Source organism: Chiroxiphia lanceolata, unplaced genomic scaffold (genome assembly GCF_009829145.1).
Source record: "Chiroxiphia lanceolata isolate bChiLan1 unplaced genomic scaffold, bChiLan1.pri scaffold_59_arrow_ctg1, whole genome shotgun sequence".
NCBI classification, from domain to species: domain Eukaryota; kingdom Metazoa; phylum Chordata; class Aves; order Passeriformes; family Pipridae; genus Chiroxiphia; species Chiroxiphia lanceolata.
Window position 1 is genome coordinate 63,286 of NW_022476527.1, and position 12,461 is coordinate 75,746.

The window sequence follows — 12,461 nt, forward strand, 5'->3', positions numbered from 1 at the left end:
CAGAGTTAGAGGGAAGGGGAAAGGGAAAAGGGGGAAAAGGGAAAAGGGGGAAAAGGGAAAAGGGGGAAAAGGGAAAAGGGAAAAGAGGGAAAAGGGAAGGTTTGGGGAGCAGAGGGGAGGGAAAGGAAAAGGGAATCTCTTACCCAACAGCGACTTCACCTTCTTTTTTTCTGGAAAAGAGAGGACACGGAATTTTGGCTCCCAAAATTCCCAATTTGGGAACTTTCCTAATATTTGACATTGGACATTTCCCGTTTCCTGAGGGATTTTTTACCTTCTTCCCTTTCCAGCTTCACTTTCACTGAAAAACAAGGGAAATTCATCCAAAATAACCATAATAAATACAAATAATATAATTAATATATTTAATATAAATAATTCACCTTAATTCCTCATCACTCACCTGCACTGGCATTTTTCCTGTGGCTTCCTGGTTAAAAAAAGTGGGGAAAAAGCCCTTTTATTCCATGTTCTTTTGCACAGAAAAGAGTTCTGAGTCATCATCTGGGATTTAATCCCATCAGGAACACCCTTGGGTTGATTTCCCAAGGAATTCTGGGACACAAGAGTCAGGAATTCCCCCCCTTTTTTGGGCTCCAATTCCAGAATTTGGTCACTCCGTTAATTTTTTAATTTGATTTTTTTTGTTGTTTTTATTTTACCCACATTCCTCTCAGGAATTATTTTTATTCCAGGGGATTTTTCCCCCGGGATTTTCCCAACACTTACTCCTCAGGAGGCAAAAGAGAGCGGAAATCAGGAGCAGGTTGAGGCCCAAAAGCACCAGGAAACCGCTCAGCCAGGAGGAGACGGAAGGGAGGAAAATATCTGGGAAAAGGTGGGAAAAGGAGTGACACTCCATCAATTATTTTATATTAATGATTTTCAAAGTCTATTAAAAATTAGAGAGTTTTATTTGGGACTCGAGCATTGCATATTAATTATTAAATATTAAGTATAAATTAAATTCTTCAATATTAGGGTTAAATTAAGGATTAAATATTCCACTGTGGATTTAAGGGGGATCAGGGGATTTCTCCCAGCACGGATCCCGGGGACGGAGCCGGTCCCGGGGGTGATTCCGGACCCACCCGAGATGCGGATCCGGGATTCCCGGGTGACGTTGAGCCGGGGGTTGAGGATCCTGCAGGAAACTTCCAGGTCGGAGCCGGGCGGGAGGGTCAGGGAAGCGTCGACACGGAACAGCCCCGACGGCTCCGGCGCCGTCCTGGGGCTGGGAAACCCCTCCCGGACCTTCCCTTGGCCGTCCAGCCAAAGGACTTCGGGATTCGGGAACCAGCCGGAGGCTCGGCAGGAGAGGCCGAGGTCCCTTCTCCGGGACCTCACGACAATGGTGGGAACGTCGCCCACGGCTGCGGAAAAACGGGAGGTTTCCATTCCAAACAGCGGGAAATTGGGGGTTGGGGGAGTTGTTGGTTTTCCTTGGAAAAGGGTTTTAAGGGTTTGAAGGTGTTGGAAGGTTTTTTTCCCTGGATTTAACGAGGGATGGGAGGGAGTTAAAGGGGAAGGAGTGCAAGGGATTCCAAGGGAATGAGGGATTCCAGGGAGAATCCGGGAGAGGGAGGGGGGAGGTTGGTTTAGGAGGAAGTCGGGAGTGGGATTTGCCAGGATCTGGGAAAATGTGGGAATTAAAAGTACAATATTATATATTTATACATTATATAGTTATAAAGTGTATATTGTACACTATGTACTTATATATTATGTATATATATGTGTATATATATTATATATATATTATGTATATATATATGTATCTATGACATCATATTTATAGAAAATAAATATACAACACAAAAATGTCAAATATAAAAAATAAAAACCATAGAACATAAAAACATAAAATATAAAAATTTATTTCAAATGCATAAAAATGCACCAAAATAAAATAACCGTTAAAATTTTGCCGCATTTTTTTTTTTTTTTGAAAAGGAATAAAAGGATCCCGGAATTCCCACCTGCCACTTCCAGCTGCACCGACACCTCCCGGGACACGTCCGGGGCCGACACGTGGCAGGTGTAGGACCCTCGGTCGGAGATCCCGACGTTCCTCAATCCCAGGGACACGTTCCCGGCCCAGAATTCCCTGGGGAAAAACTCCCCCCGGCCCCGGAACCTCCCGTCCCACTCCTCCTCTCGGCTCTTCCCATCGAAACCGCCCACGGGGATCCTCCGGGAACCGTCGTGGAATTCCCAGCGCACGGAGAAAACCTCGGGAAGGGGGTCCTGGCTCAGCCGGCAGGGCAGGACAACCCGCTCCCCCACGATCCCGACGACGGGAATCCCGGGAGAACCCACAGAGAGACCTGTTCCGGGACAAAACGGGGGTTTGCTCCCGGTTACCCGCGTCGGGTTTTCATGGAATTACGTCAGCGGGAGAGGAATCCGGAGCAGAGCTGGGAAGACAACACGGAACGCTGGTGGGATTTGACATTCCTGGATTTATCCTGCGGTGTTTTGAACCTTGGATCGTTTTGGTTGGAAAAATCATGGAAAAATGGGGGGGAACCCATTCCCTGGGGAGCCTCTTCCAGCCCCGATCACCCCCTGGATAAAGAAGCTTTTCCAAGGTTTTTGAAGGAATTTCAGCAGAAATCGGGTGTTTTACGGAAATACATCCCAAATACATCCCAAATATATCCCAAATGGAATTGTCTTCACCTGTGGCCAGGTGGGATCCGTGCTGGAATGTCAGGACTGGGAGCAACATCAACCACCAGAGCCCGGAATCCATCGATGTCCCGGAATCTCCCGGAATTCCTTCGGCCCCTGCACACATTCCACAGAAAAGAACAAGAGAATCGAGGGATGAAATAACAGGGAAAAATCTCTGGGAATTTATGGAGGGAGGGATTGGGGTTCTCAAGGAAAAGAAGGTCCCGGGTGTTTTATTTTATTCCATTTATTCCACTTAAAAAATCAATTTACTCCAGTTAAAAAATATCAATTTACTCCCAATAAAAAAATCAACTTATTCCAGATGAATCAATTTCCAGAAGTGAATTCATGGATTTTTCCAACCAGGAATTTCTTACCGGAGCAGGAAGGACCAGAAGGTTCCTCTGGAGTCAGGTTGGGAAGAACTTTGTCCCCAGATTTTATATTTTTATGGCCCCTGAAAGTCCTGATTTGCATTTTCCAAAAGGGTTGGACCTTAAAAAGGGAAGTGGGAATTCTATAATAGATTAGGGTTATATTCTATATAATACATTATATATTATGTTATGTATTGTATTAGAGTATATATTGTATTATATATTAAACTACAAATGATGTATAATATCTAATATAATAATATATTAAATATATCCTGTTATATTATTTTATTAGTTATTATCATAAATATAATAATAAAATAATATATAAAATATATTAGGGTTTTCTTTTATCTATACATTACATATTGTGTTATGTATTGTGCTAGAGTATATATTATACTATAAGTTATACATAATATCGAATACAATCAGATATTCACTATACATTATTTATCATTATTATTTATTACAATAATAAATAATTGTATTTTGCAACACGCCCCGAAATCCCTCCCCCGGCACAATCCCAGAGGAATCATTCCCCCCGGAATGATTTCTGCCCAAAACTCCGGGATTTCTCCCGGAACCCCCGGGATTTTGCCCAAAACTCCGGGATTTCAGCCCAAACCGCCGCCGGCGGCCGCCCCTTGCAGGAGCCCGGATAGCTCAGTCGGTAGAGCATCAGACTTTTAATCTGAGGGTCCAGGGTTCAAGTCCCTGTTCGGGCGCTTCCCCTTTTTCCGCTCCCGCCGCATCCCGGGGGTCCCGTCCCCGTTTTCCCCCCTCCTTTCCCGGGGGGAACAACCGCGGGGTCTCTTTTTCGTGGCGGAGGGAGCGGCGCGGAGGGCTCTGGGACGGGCGGAGGGGGCGGCGCGAGGCGGTCCCATGGTGTAATGGTGAGCACTCTGGACTCTGAATCCAGCGATCCGAGTTCGAATCTCGGTGGGACCTCGCCCTCTTTTTGGGTCCCCCCCTCCATGTGCGGGCGGGGGGGTCTCGGCTCGTTTGTGCCCCCCCCGTGTCCCGTCGTAGGGGCGGGGGGCAAGAGGGGGGTTCTGGCTCGTTGTGACGTTTGGGAAGCGCAGGGGACACTCGCCTGGGGACCCCGTGCCCCGAGTGTGTCACGCGCGTGGGTGTGGTGGCACCGCTGCTCCTCCCCCTTTTGGGATCGGGGTGTGACGCCTCAAAAGGGACCTCGTGTGACCCTACTCTGGGGTCTGTGTGTGACGTCCCACCTGTGACGCCCCCCGGGGGACCTCGTGTGACCCCACAGATGCTTCGGGGACTGAGTGTGACATCCCACGTGTGACTGTCCCACCCCCTCAGCAGAGAGACCCGAGTGGCCAGGACGGACAGACTGAGGGACAGACAGACAGAGGAACATTTGGGGGAGACAGAGGTTGGACAGAGGGACTGGAGGGAGATGGAGGGACAGAGGGACTGGAGAGAGATGGAGGGGACAGAGGGACAGGAGGGAGGCAGAGGGGACAGAAGGGGGACAGAGGGGACAGAAGGGAGTCAAAGGGGACAGAGGGACAGGACGAGACAGAGGGACAGAGGGACAGGAGGAGACAGAGGGACAGGAGGAGACAGAGGGACAGAGGGACAGGAGGGGGACAGGAGCCAGACCGAGGGACAGGAGGGGGCAAAGAGGACCGAGGCTGGACAGAGGGACAAGAAGGGGACAGGAGGGGGACAGAGGGGGCAGAGGGACAGCTGTGGGGACAGACAGAGGGGACAGAGGGACAGAGCCCGCGGGGCCGCAGGCAGCGGAGCCACACCCCGGGACGGGGAACGCGAAAACTGGAAGAGAGAGAGGTAACAACAAACAAGCCCAGGCACAAAAGAGGAAGGAGGGAGCGCAAAGCAAAGCAAATAAAATCCCGAGGAGCAACGAACTCCCGGCCCCTCTGGGGCCAAAGGTGCGCCCGGCCCGGCCCCGCGGACCTTTGGCCACCGCCGGCCACCCCTCAGTGGCCATGGCGGTGCTGCTGGGGCTGCTCCCGGCCGCGCTGGCCGGGCTGGCCCTGCTCGCCGCGCTGCTCGCCCCGCCGTTCCTCTGGGACGACCTGGTGGCCTTTGTCACCATGGCCAGGTCGGCGCTGCGCTGCCGCCGCCGCTTCGCCCGCAGCCCCCCCGAGACCCTCCTGGACGTGTTCCTGCTCCACGCGCGGAGGCGGCCGCGGCAGCCGCTGCTCCGCTTCCAGGACGAGCTTTACACCTACGAGGACGCGGATCTCAGGAGCAACCGGGCGGCCTGGGCGCTGCAGCGGCGCCTGGGGCTCAGCCCCGGCGCCACGGTGGCCGTGTTCCTGCCCAACTCGCCCACCTACCTGTGGACGTGGCTGGCGCTGGCCAAGCTGGGCTGTGCCATGGCTTGTGTGAACAGCAACGCGCGGGGACGGGCACTGCGGCACGCGCTGGAGGCCGCCGGGGCCACCCAGGTGCTCGCCAGCCCCGGTGAGAGGGGATGGAGGGGACGTTCGGGGGGCTACGGGGACACGGGGGGATGTGGCCACCAAGGTTACCCTGGTCCTCGCCAGCCCTGATCTCAGCCAGCCTCGCCAGCCCCCGTGTCCACACGTGTGTCAGGGTCTGTACGTGTGTCCACACGTGTGTCAGGGTCTGTACGTGTCTGTGTGCCTGTGCACAGGTTTGTGCGTGTGCCCATTTTGGGGTCCCTCAGGTGCCCATTTTGGGGTCTCTCAGGTGCCCGTTTGGGGTCCCTCATGTCCCCCACCCTGTCCCTCCTGTCCCCCCAGACCCTGCCCCCCGTGCCCCCCCATGCCCCCCTGTGACCCACCGTGTCCCCCCCGCGTCCCCCAGAGCTCCGGGTGGCCGTGGAGGAGGTTCTCCCGGACCTGCAGCGCTCCGGGATCCACGTGTTCTACCTGAGCGCCTCGTCACCCACCCCAGGGGTCCCGGCCCTGCTCCCCGACATCGAGGTGGCCCCCGCGGACCCTCTGCCCGCCCAGCACCGCGCCGGCATCACCGCCACCTCCAAGGCCATGTACATCTACACCTCCGGCACCACCGGTGAGAGGGAGCCGGGAACCGCCGGGATCCAGAGCTGGGGGACACGGGGGGAGAGGAGGGTTAGGAATGTCGGAGGGGTCTCTTGTGGGGTCCTTCTCCAGCCGCGAGCGTGGTGGGTCCACCTGGGGTAGGAACGGTCCTTTGGGATGTTTGGGGTCGGTTGGAAGTGTCTGGGGTCAGCAGGAGATGTTTGGGGTCAGTTGATGATATCTGGGGTCCGTTTGGGTTATTTGGGGTCACCCATCCGTTTTTGGGTCCCCAGGGCTCCCCAAGGCCGCGGTGGTGACGGAGCTGAAGCTGATGATGGTCGCCAGCCTGGCCTGCATGTGTGGGCTGCGCCGCGACGACGTCGTGTACACGACGCTGCCCCTCTACCACTCGGCCGGGCTGCTCGTCGGCCTCGGCGGCTGCCTCAACATCGGTGAGGGAGAGCCCAGCCCAGGGACAGGGGAGGGAGGGAGGGAGGGATAAAGGGAGGAAGAGAGGGAGGGATGGAGGGATGGGTGGATGGGTGGATCAACAGATGGACAGACGGGTGGACGGACAGACGGAGGGAGGATGGATGGACGGCTGGGTGAGTGGACGAAGGGAAAAGCGGGGAGGGAGGGGGTCACCCCCCCGGCTGTGCCCCCCCAGGAGCCACGTGTGTCCTGAGGAGCAAGTTCTCGGCCTCCCAGTTCTGGGCCGACTGTCGGCGGTACAACGTCACCGTCATCCAGTACGTGGGGGAGCTCATGCGCTACCTGTGCAACACGCCCCCGGTGAGCCCCAACTGCCCCAGACTGCCCCAAAACTACCCCAAAACTACCCAAAACTACCCAAAAACTGCCCTTAAACTACCCCCAACACCACCCCAAAAACTGCCCCAAAACTGCCCAAAATTGCCACAAAAACTACCACAAAACTGCCCCAAAAACTGCCCCCAAAAACTGCCCTAAAACTGCCCCAAGCCCACCCCAAACCCACCCAAACCCCCGTCCCCCCCAGCGCCCTGACGACCGGGAGCACGGGGTGCGCATGGCCCTGGGCAACGGGATGAGGGCGGAGGTGTGGAAGGAATTCCTGCGGCGCTTCGGGCCCGTGTCCATCCGGGAATTCTACGGGGCCACCGAGGGCAACGCCGGCTTGATCAACTACACTGGCAAGGTCGGGGCCGTGGGCAGGGCCAACGTGTTCCTCAAGGTGAGAACTGGGGGGTTTGGGGCCAACAGGGGGTGTTTGGGGTCAGCTGGAGGTGTTTGGGGCTTATTTAAATAGGTTTAAATAAGATTTAGGCTCAAGATTTAGACTGAAAGATTTAAACCAAAATTTAGACCTAAAAATTTAGAATTACAGGTTTAGGCTTAAAGATTTGGACTTCTAGACTCAAAGACTTAGACTGACTCAGGGATTTAGACTGACTCAAAGATTCAGACTTAGACATTTCCAATCCAGGCTGGTCAAACCCAAGTGGTTTTTAACCCCCAGGATGTTGAGATTGCAGGGGGAGGGGAAAGGCCCGATCCCAGCAGGCCCGACCTGCCCCCCCCCCCCAGGTTTTAATCCCGGGTTTCTCTCCCTGTGCCCCCCCAGTTCTTCACACCCTTCGAGCTGATCAAGTACGACGTGGCCGCAGAAAAGCCCGTGAGGGACGAGCGCGGGCTCTGCATCCCCCTCGGGCCCGGTAAGAGCCGGGCCTTGCAGGGAGGCCACCAAAACCACCCCCTGGTCCTCCTCGTGGCCACCAAAACGCCCCTCGGGCGGCCTAACCCCCCCCTCCCGACCCCCTCCCAGGCGAGACGGGGCTGCTGGTGGTGAAGATCACGCGGCACGCGCCGTTCCACGGCTACGCCGGCGACGCCCGCAAGACGGAGCAGAAGGTCCTGCGGGACGTCCTGGCCAAGGGCGACGCCTTCTTCAACAGCGGCGACCTGCTGCTCATGGACCGTCAGGGCTTCCTCTACTTCCAGGACCGCGTCGGGGACACCTTCCGGTAATTCCGGCCCGCGCGTCCCGGCCGTGGGCGCTGGCCCGAGTGCTCGGCTCACGGCGCTGCCCCCTCCTCCTCCTCCTCCTCCCGCCCAGGTGGAAAGGGGAGAACGTGGCCACGACAGAGGTGGAGGCCACGCTGGCCACAGTTGAGTTCATCCAAGAGGTCAACGTCTACGGCGTGGCCGTGCCCGGTGAGTCCAGGGAGGACACCGGGGAGGGTGAAACGGGGCTTGGTGGCCCAAACTGAACGTCCAGGGTTGCTTTGGGGCACAAAACAACCCCCGAGGAGCCACCAAGAGCAGTAAAACAGGGCTTGGTTGCCCAGTTTGAAAGACATGGTTGCCCCAGGTGGCCCCAAGTGGCCCCAGGTGACCCAGGTGGCCCCAGGCAACTCAGGTGCCCCAGGTGACCCAGGTGGCCCCAGGTGACTCAGGTGGCCCCGGGAGGACTCAAAGCAGCCACAGTGGCCCCCGGTGACCCTGGTGCTGCCCGCAGGGTGTGAGGGCCGCTGTGGCATGGCCGCCGTGCGCCTCAAGGACGGGGCCACCTTCGACGGGGACGCCCTGTACGCCTTCACGCGGGACACGCTGCCCTCCTACGCCGCCCCTCGCTTTGTCAGGATCCAGGTCAGTGGGACACGCCCGGCCCAGGCGTGGGGGGCTCCAGGGGGGCTCCGGGGGGGCTCCAGGGGCTTGGGACTGGGGGGGTTTGGCCTCGGGAGGAGGGTGATCCATTAGCACCAGCGCCCGGTTCCAGTCACGGCACGGTGGAACCAGGGAATGGTTGGGTTGGGGTTGGGAGGGGCCTTCAGGGAATGGTTGGGTTGGGGTTGGGAGGGGCCCTCAGGCTCATCTGGTTCCAAGGGGGGGTCACCCTGTGCCAAGGGGGGGGATCAACCCCCGCCAGCACCCAGACACGGCCCCGGGACCCCCCCTTCCCAACACCCCTCGTCCCCAGGACGCCCTGGAGATCACGGGCACCTTCAAGCAGTCCAAGAGCAACCTGGTCCGGGAGGGCTTCGACCCCCAGCTGGTCCGGGATCCGCTGTTCTTCCGCGACGATTCCCGGCGATCCTACGTCCCGCTGACCCCGGACACCTTCGCTGCCATCCAGGACATGAGGCTCAGTCTGTAGCGGCCTCGGGCTAATTAACGAGGCTAATTAGGGGCTAATCAGGCACTGTGGGCTGGGCTGGGGGGTTATCCCGGCCCGGCCTGTCTGTGACGTGGAAATTAAACCCTTAATTCCCACTTTTTTTGGGTGCCATCCCAACCCCTCCCCACCCTCACAGGGTGGGATTCCTTCCCCATATCCCACCTAAATCTCCCCATTCTCAGCGGGAAGCCCTTCCCTGTGTCCCGTCACTCCAAACCCTTCCCTGTCCCAACTCCTGGTGGCACCTGGAACTCCACTCGCCGCCCTCACCGGGAAGACTTTCCACCTGAAATTCCTCCTGGGAACTCCTAAAAGCTCCCAGAAACTCACACAAATCCCCATAAATTCCCAGAAGTCTCCCCAAACTCGCAGAAATCTCCACAAACTCCACATGGAAAACGTGAAATCTTTATTTACAGCCCCCCCACCCCCGGTGCCCAGGACTCACCTCCCCCCGTCCTCCACTGGCTCCACCTTCCCCTCGGCCGGGGGGTCCCAGGGCCTCCTCCGGGGCTCCAGGACCCCCCCCGTGTCCCTCTGGAGCTCTGGGACCCCCCGTGTGTCCCTCTGGAGCTCCGGAATCCCCCGCATGTCCCTCTGGAGCTCCGGGATATCCCACGTGTCCCTCTGGAGCTCCGGGATCCCCCGCGTGTCCCTCTGGAGCTCCGGAATGCCCCGTGTGTCCCTCTGGAGCTCGGCCAGGCGCTGCCGGAGCCGCTGCTCCCGCCGCTTCCCCGCCTGGAGCTGCCTCTGGGCCTTGCCGAGGGCGTCGAGCGCGGTCTCGGCGCGGCGCTTCCAGAGCAGGGCGGAGCCCACCTGGTAGCTGTGCTCGCTCTGGATGTAGGAGCCGGCGCGGGGCGGCAGCCGGGCCATGAACAGCGACGGTGACGGGGGGCCGGGGGGGCCCGCGGGCGCCGGGGGGGCCCCCTCGGGCAGGGCCGGAGCCGCCGCGGCTTCGGCGTCGCCCGTGGCCACCAGAAGGGTCTCCGGCGGCGGCGCCGGGACCCCGCCCTGGGCGGCGGCCGGGGGGGCTTTGGAGTCCGGGGGGAAGCAGGAGAGGGAGGGGGGGAACGGGGGGGTCGGGGGGGGCGGGGCGGGGTCCTGCCTGTGGGGAGAGGAGAGAGAGGGGGGATACGTTATCCCCAGATACGACCCCGGGAGCGCCCGGAGAGTCCTGGGGGTGGGAGAGGGCAGGGGGAGGCCAGTGGGGAAGGTGGGGGGTCCTGGGGGTGGGAGAGGGCAGGGGGAGGCCAGTGGGGAAGGTGGAGGGTCCTGGGGGTGGGAGAGGTGGGTTGGGAAGGGGGAGGGTCCCAGCTGTGTTGGGAATAAACAGGGCAGTCCCATCACCCCCCGACCCCTCCCCTCAAAGCCCCCCCAGACTCACTTCCACTTCCTGGGGGTCCGCAGGGGCTTTGGGGGGTCGCTGTCGGGTGGGGGGGGCTTCGGCTTAGGGGTCCTGGGGGGCCGGGGGGGGCCTGGGGCGAACACGGTGGGCACGGCCCCCTCCTTGAGCCGGTGGTAACCACTGGGGGGGAGAGAAATGGGGGGTCAGGAGGGTCCCCGAGGCCTGTAGCCCCCCACCTCGGAGCAGTGGCTCTCAAAGTGCCGGGAGCAGCCCCCAGATTCAACTGTAGCCCCCTCAGACTCAACTGTAGCCCCCCCATCTCATCTGTAGCCTCCCAGACTCACCTGTAGCCCACTACCTCGAAGCAGTGGCTCTCGAAGTGCTGGGAGCAGAAGTAGATGTATTTGGAGGAGGGGTCCCATCGCCCCCCCCCCGAGGGGTCCCGGCGCCGGCTGTTCTCCAGCCACTGCACGCGGCGGGGGTCGTCCCTGCGTGGCAACCTGGGGGGCACGGGGACATTGGGGGGACATGGGGGGGTCACAGGTCACAGGGGGACCCCAAATTGCCCCCCCAGCCCATTTTGTGCTGAAGGGTTGAACCCCCCCCCGTCAAGCCCAGCAATGGAACGGTCCAGGTGGGGCCATTAAAGCGGACGGGGCTGAACCATCCCCAGAATGGGGGGGGAGATTGCAAAGGAGACCCCCTTGCTGAGCGGGAGGGGGTCCCTGGGGGCTCTCTCACCCCCCCGGGGGGGTCCCTGGGGTGTCACGCACCGGTGGAAGGAGATGCCCCTGCCACGGGTGTCGCGGGTGTCGCGGGTGCAGCAGCCGGAGGCGGAGCAGTGCCGGGGCATCTGAGGGGGGAGAGGGAGGGGACAGGGCTGAGACGCCCCCCGCCACCCATCCCATCCCCCCTGAGCCACCCACCCACCCAGACACCCCCCAAACCCCCGGGGTTTAACCCAGAGACCTCCCCAGGGGACCCCAACTTCCCCTCAGGGACCCCTCAGACCCCACAGAGACCCCCAAGGTGCCCCCTCCAGTGACCCCCCACCTGTCCCTGTCCCCAAAGACCCCCTGGGATTCCCAACCCCTCCCCAGGGGTGTTTCTTTCCCCCCGGGAGGGTCCCTGGGGGTTATAGATCTGTACAGGCACCTTACAGAGGTCCCACCCTACAGCGCCCTATAGATCCCTATAGGCACCCTACAGCCCTCTCTAGTGGACCCCACAGAGCCCTACAGGCACCTTACAGCCCCCCCAATGGGCCCTATAGATCTCCGTGGGCACCTTATGGACCCTACAGACGCCCAGAGGCACCGTATAGTGCCTTCCATGGAACCTATAGACCCCTACAGGCCCCAAAACCCCCCAAATCCCCCCAAAATTCTCCTCCCCCCCGTTCCTACCTCGGCGCTCCCATCCCGCCGCCGCCACCGCCGCCGAACTCTAACGAGAGCCGCGGTTCTCGCGAGAACAACCCCTCGCTCCACCCAGTAACGTCTCTCTGGGCCCCGCCCCTCAACTTCGCTGATTGGTTGGTGCTTAGCAACGAGCCGCGCCCTCCGCCTGTCCATATTTGCATACCGCGTTCTGATTGGACACACGAGACGCGCCCCCGTCCTATTAGCATTTAAGCCACGCCCTTCCTGGCTCATTAGCCCTGCGAGCCACGCCCTTCTCTGCTCATTAGCCATGCAGGCCGCGCCCCTCCCGCGAGTTTTGGGGGAGCTGGGAGCTTTTGGGGGATTTTGGCGAGTTCTGGGGGTTTTGGGGGCGTTTGGGAGGCTTTTGGAGCTCTTGGGGGTTTTTAGCGCCCCCAATTGAGTAAAGGGGGCTTTGAGGTCCCCCCAGCTGGTTTGGGGGGGATTTAACACCTCCCGATCCGTCTACAGAAG

The 12,461-nt window shown here is 59.2% G+C and overlaps 3 protein-coding genes and 2 non-coding genes across 6 annotated transcripts; 3 read left to right on the forward strand and 2 right to left on the reverse strand.

Moving 5' to 3' along the window:
• Window positions 1-130: 130 nt before the first annotated feature.
• On the reverse strand, window positions 131-3,231 carry LOC116781721 (butyrophilin subfamily 3 member A2-like). The gene is made up of 7 exons (XM_032677441.1): window positions 3,057-3,231; window positions 2,683-2,790; window positions 1,980-2,327; window positions 1,092-1,373; window positions 730-828; window positions 404-430; window positions 131-301 (listed from the first exon to the last, which is right to left on the reverse strand). The coding sequence occupies exons 1-7, from the start codon at window positions 3,154-3,156 to the stop codon at window positions 228-230; spliced, it is 1,038 nt and encodes a 345-aa protein (XP_032533332.1). The 5' UTR covers window positions 3,157-3,231; the 3' UTR covers window positions 131-227.
• Window positions 3,232-3,714: 483 nt separating this feature from the next.
• TRNAK-UUU lies at window positions 3,715-3,787 on the forward strand. The gene has a single exon. It is a non-coding gene; the product is annotated as a tRNA-Lys (tRNA).
• A 151-nt stretch (window positions 3,788-3,938) lies between these two features.
• Window positions 3,939-4,010, forward strand: TRNAQ-CUG. Its single transcript has one exon. It is a non-coding gene; the product is annotated as a tRNA-Gln (tRNA).
• Window positions 4,011-5,001: 991 nt separating this feature from the next.
• Window positions 5,002-9,319, forward strand: SLC27A5 (solute carrier family 27 member 5). Its single transcript, XM_032677422.1, has 10 exons — window positions 5,002-5,519; window positions 5,886-6,095; window positions 6,358-6,516; window positions 6,732-6,856; window positions 7,083-7,277; window positions 7,668-7,758; window positions 7,869-8,067; window positions 8,160-8,257; window positions 8,562-8,692; window positions 9,024-9,319. The coding sequence occupies exons 1-10, from the start codon at window positions 5,039-5,041 to the stop codon at window positions 9,198-9,200; spliced, it is 1,866 nt and encodes a 621-aa protein (XP_032533313.1). The 5' UTR covers window positions 5,002-5,038; the 3' UTR covers window positions 9,201-9,319.
• Window positions 8,881-12,008, reverse strand: LOC116781720 (THAP domain-containing protein 7-like). 2 transcript variants are annotated; one of them, XM_032677440.1, is made up of 6 exons: window positions 11,973-12,008; window positions 11,340-11,419; window positions 10,911-11,066; window positions 10,606-10,746; window positions 9,757-10,326; window positions 8,881-9,726 (listed from the first exon to the last, which is right to left on the reverse strand). In XM_032677440.1, the coding sequence occupies exons 2-6, from the start codon at window positions 11,417-11,419 to the stop codon at window positions 9,666-9,668; spliced, it is 1,008 nt and encodes a 335-aa protein (XP_032533331.1). In that variant the 5' UTR covers window positions 11,973-12,008; the 3' UTR covers window positions 8,881-9,665. The 2 variants fall into 2 exon arrangements, with proteins under 2 accessions (XP_032533331.1, XP_032533330.1); XM_032677439.1 differs by having other exon boundaries at window positions 8,881-10,326.
• Between the last annotated feature and the right edge of the window lie 453 nt (window positions 12,009-12,461).

Coding starts and splice junctions, on each gene's coding strand:
- LOC116781721 (XM_032677441.1), bottom strand. CDS start 3,156: ATGCAAATCAGGACTTTCAGGGGCCATAAAAATATAAAATCTGGGGAC. Junction 2,328..2,682: donor CGGATCCCACCTGGCCACAG/GTGAAGACAATT, acceptor GTCCCGGAACAG/GTCTCTCTGTGGGTTCTCCC. Junction 302..403: donor CAGGAAAAATGCCAGTGCAG/GTGAGTGATGAG, acceptor CTTGTTTTTCAG/TGAAAGTGAAGCTGGAAAGG.
- SLC27A5 (XM_032677422.1), top strand. CDS start 5,039: ATGGCGGTGCTGCTGGGGCTGCTCCCGGCCGCGCTGGCCGGGCTGGCC. Junction 7,759..7,868: donor CTGCATCCCCCTCGGGCCCG/GTAAGAGCCGGG, acceptor ACCCCCTCCCAG/GCGAGACGGGGCTGCTGGTG. Junction 8,258..8,561: donor CTACGGCGTGGCCGTGCCCG/GTGAGTCCAGGG, acceptor TGCTGCCCGCAG/GGTGTGAGGGCCGCTGTGGC.
- LOC116781720 (XM_032677439.1), bottom strand. CDS start 11,419: ATGCCCCGGCACTGCTCCGCCTCCGGCTGCTGCACCCGCGACACCCGC. Junction 10,747..10,910: donor TTCGAGGTAGTGGGCTACAG/GTGAGTCTGGGA, acceptor TCTCCCCCCCAG/TGGTTACCACCGGCTCAAGG. Junction 10,327..10,605: donor CGGACCCCCAGGAAGTGGAA/GTGAGTCTGGGG, acceptor CTCTCCCCACAG/GCAGGACCCCGCCCCGCCCC.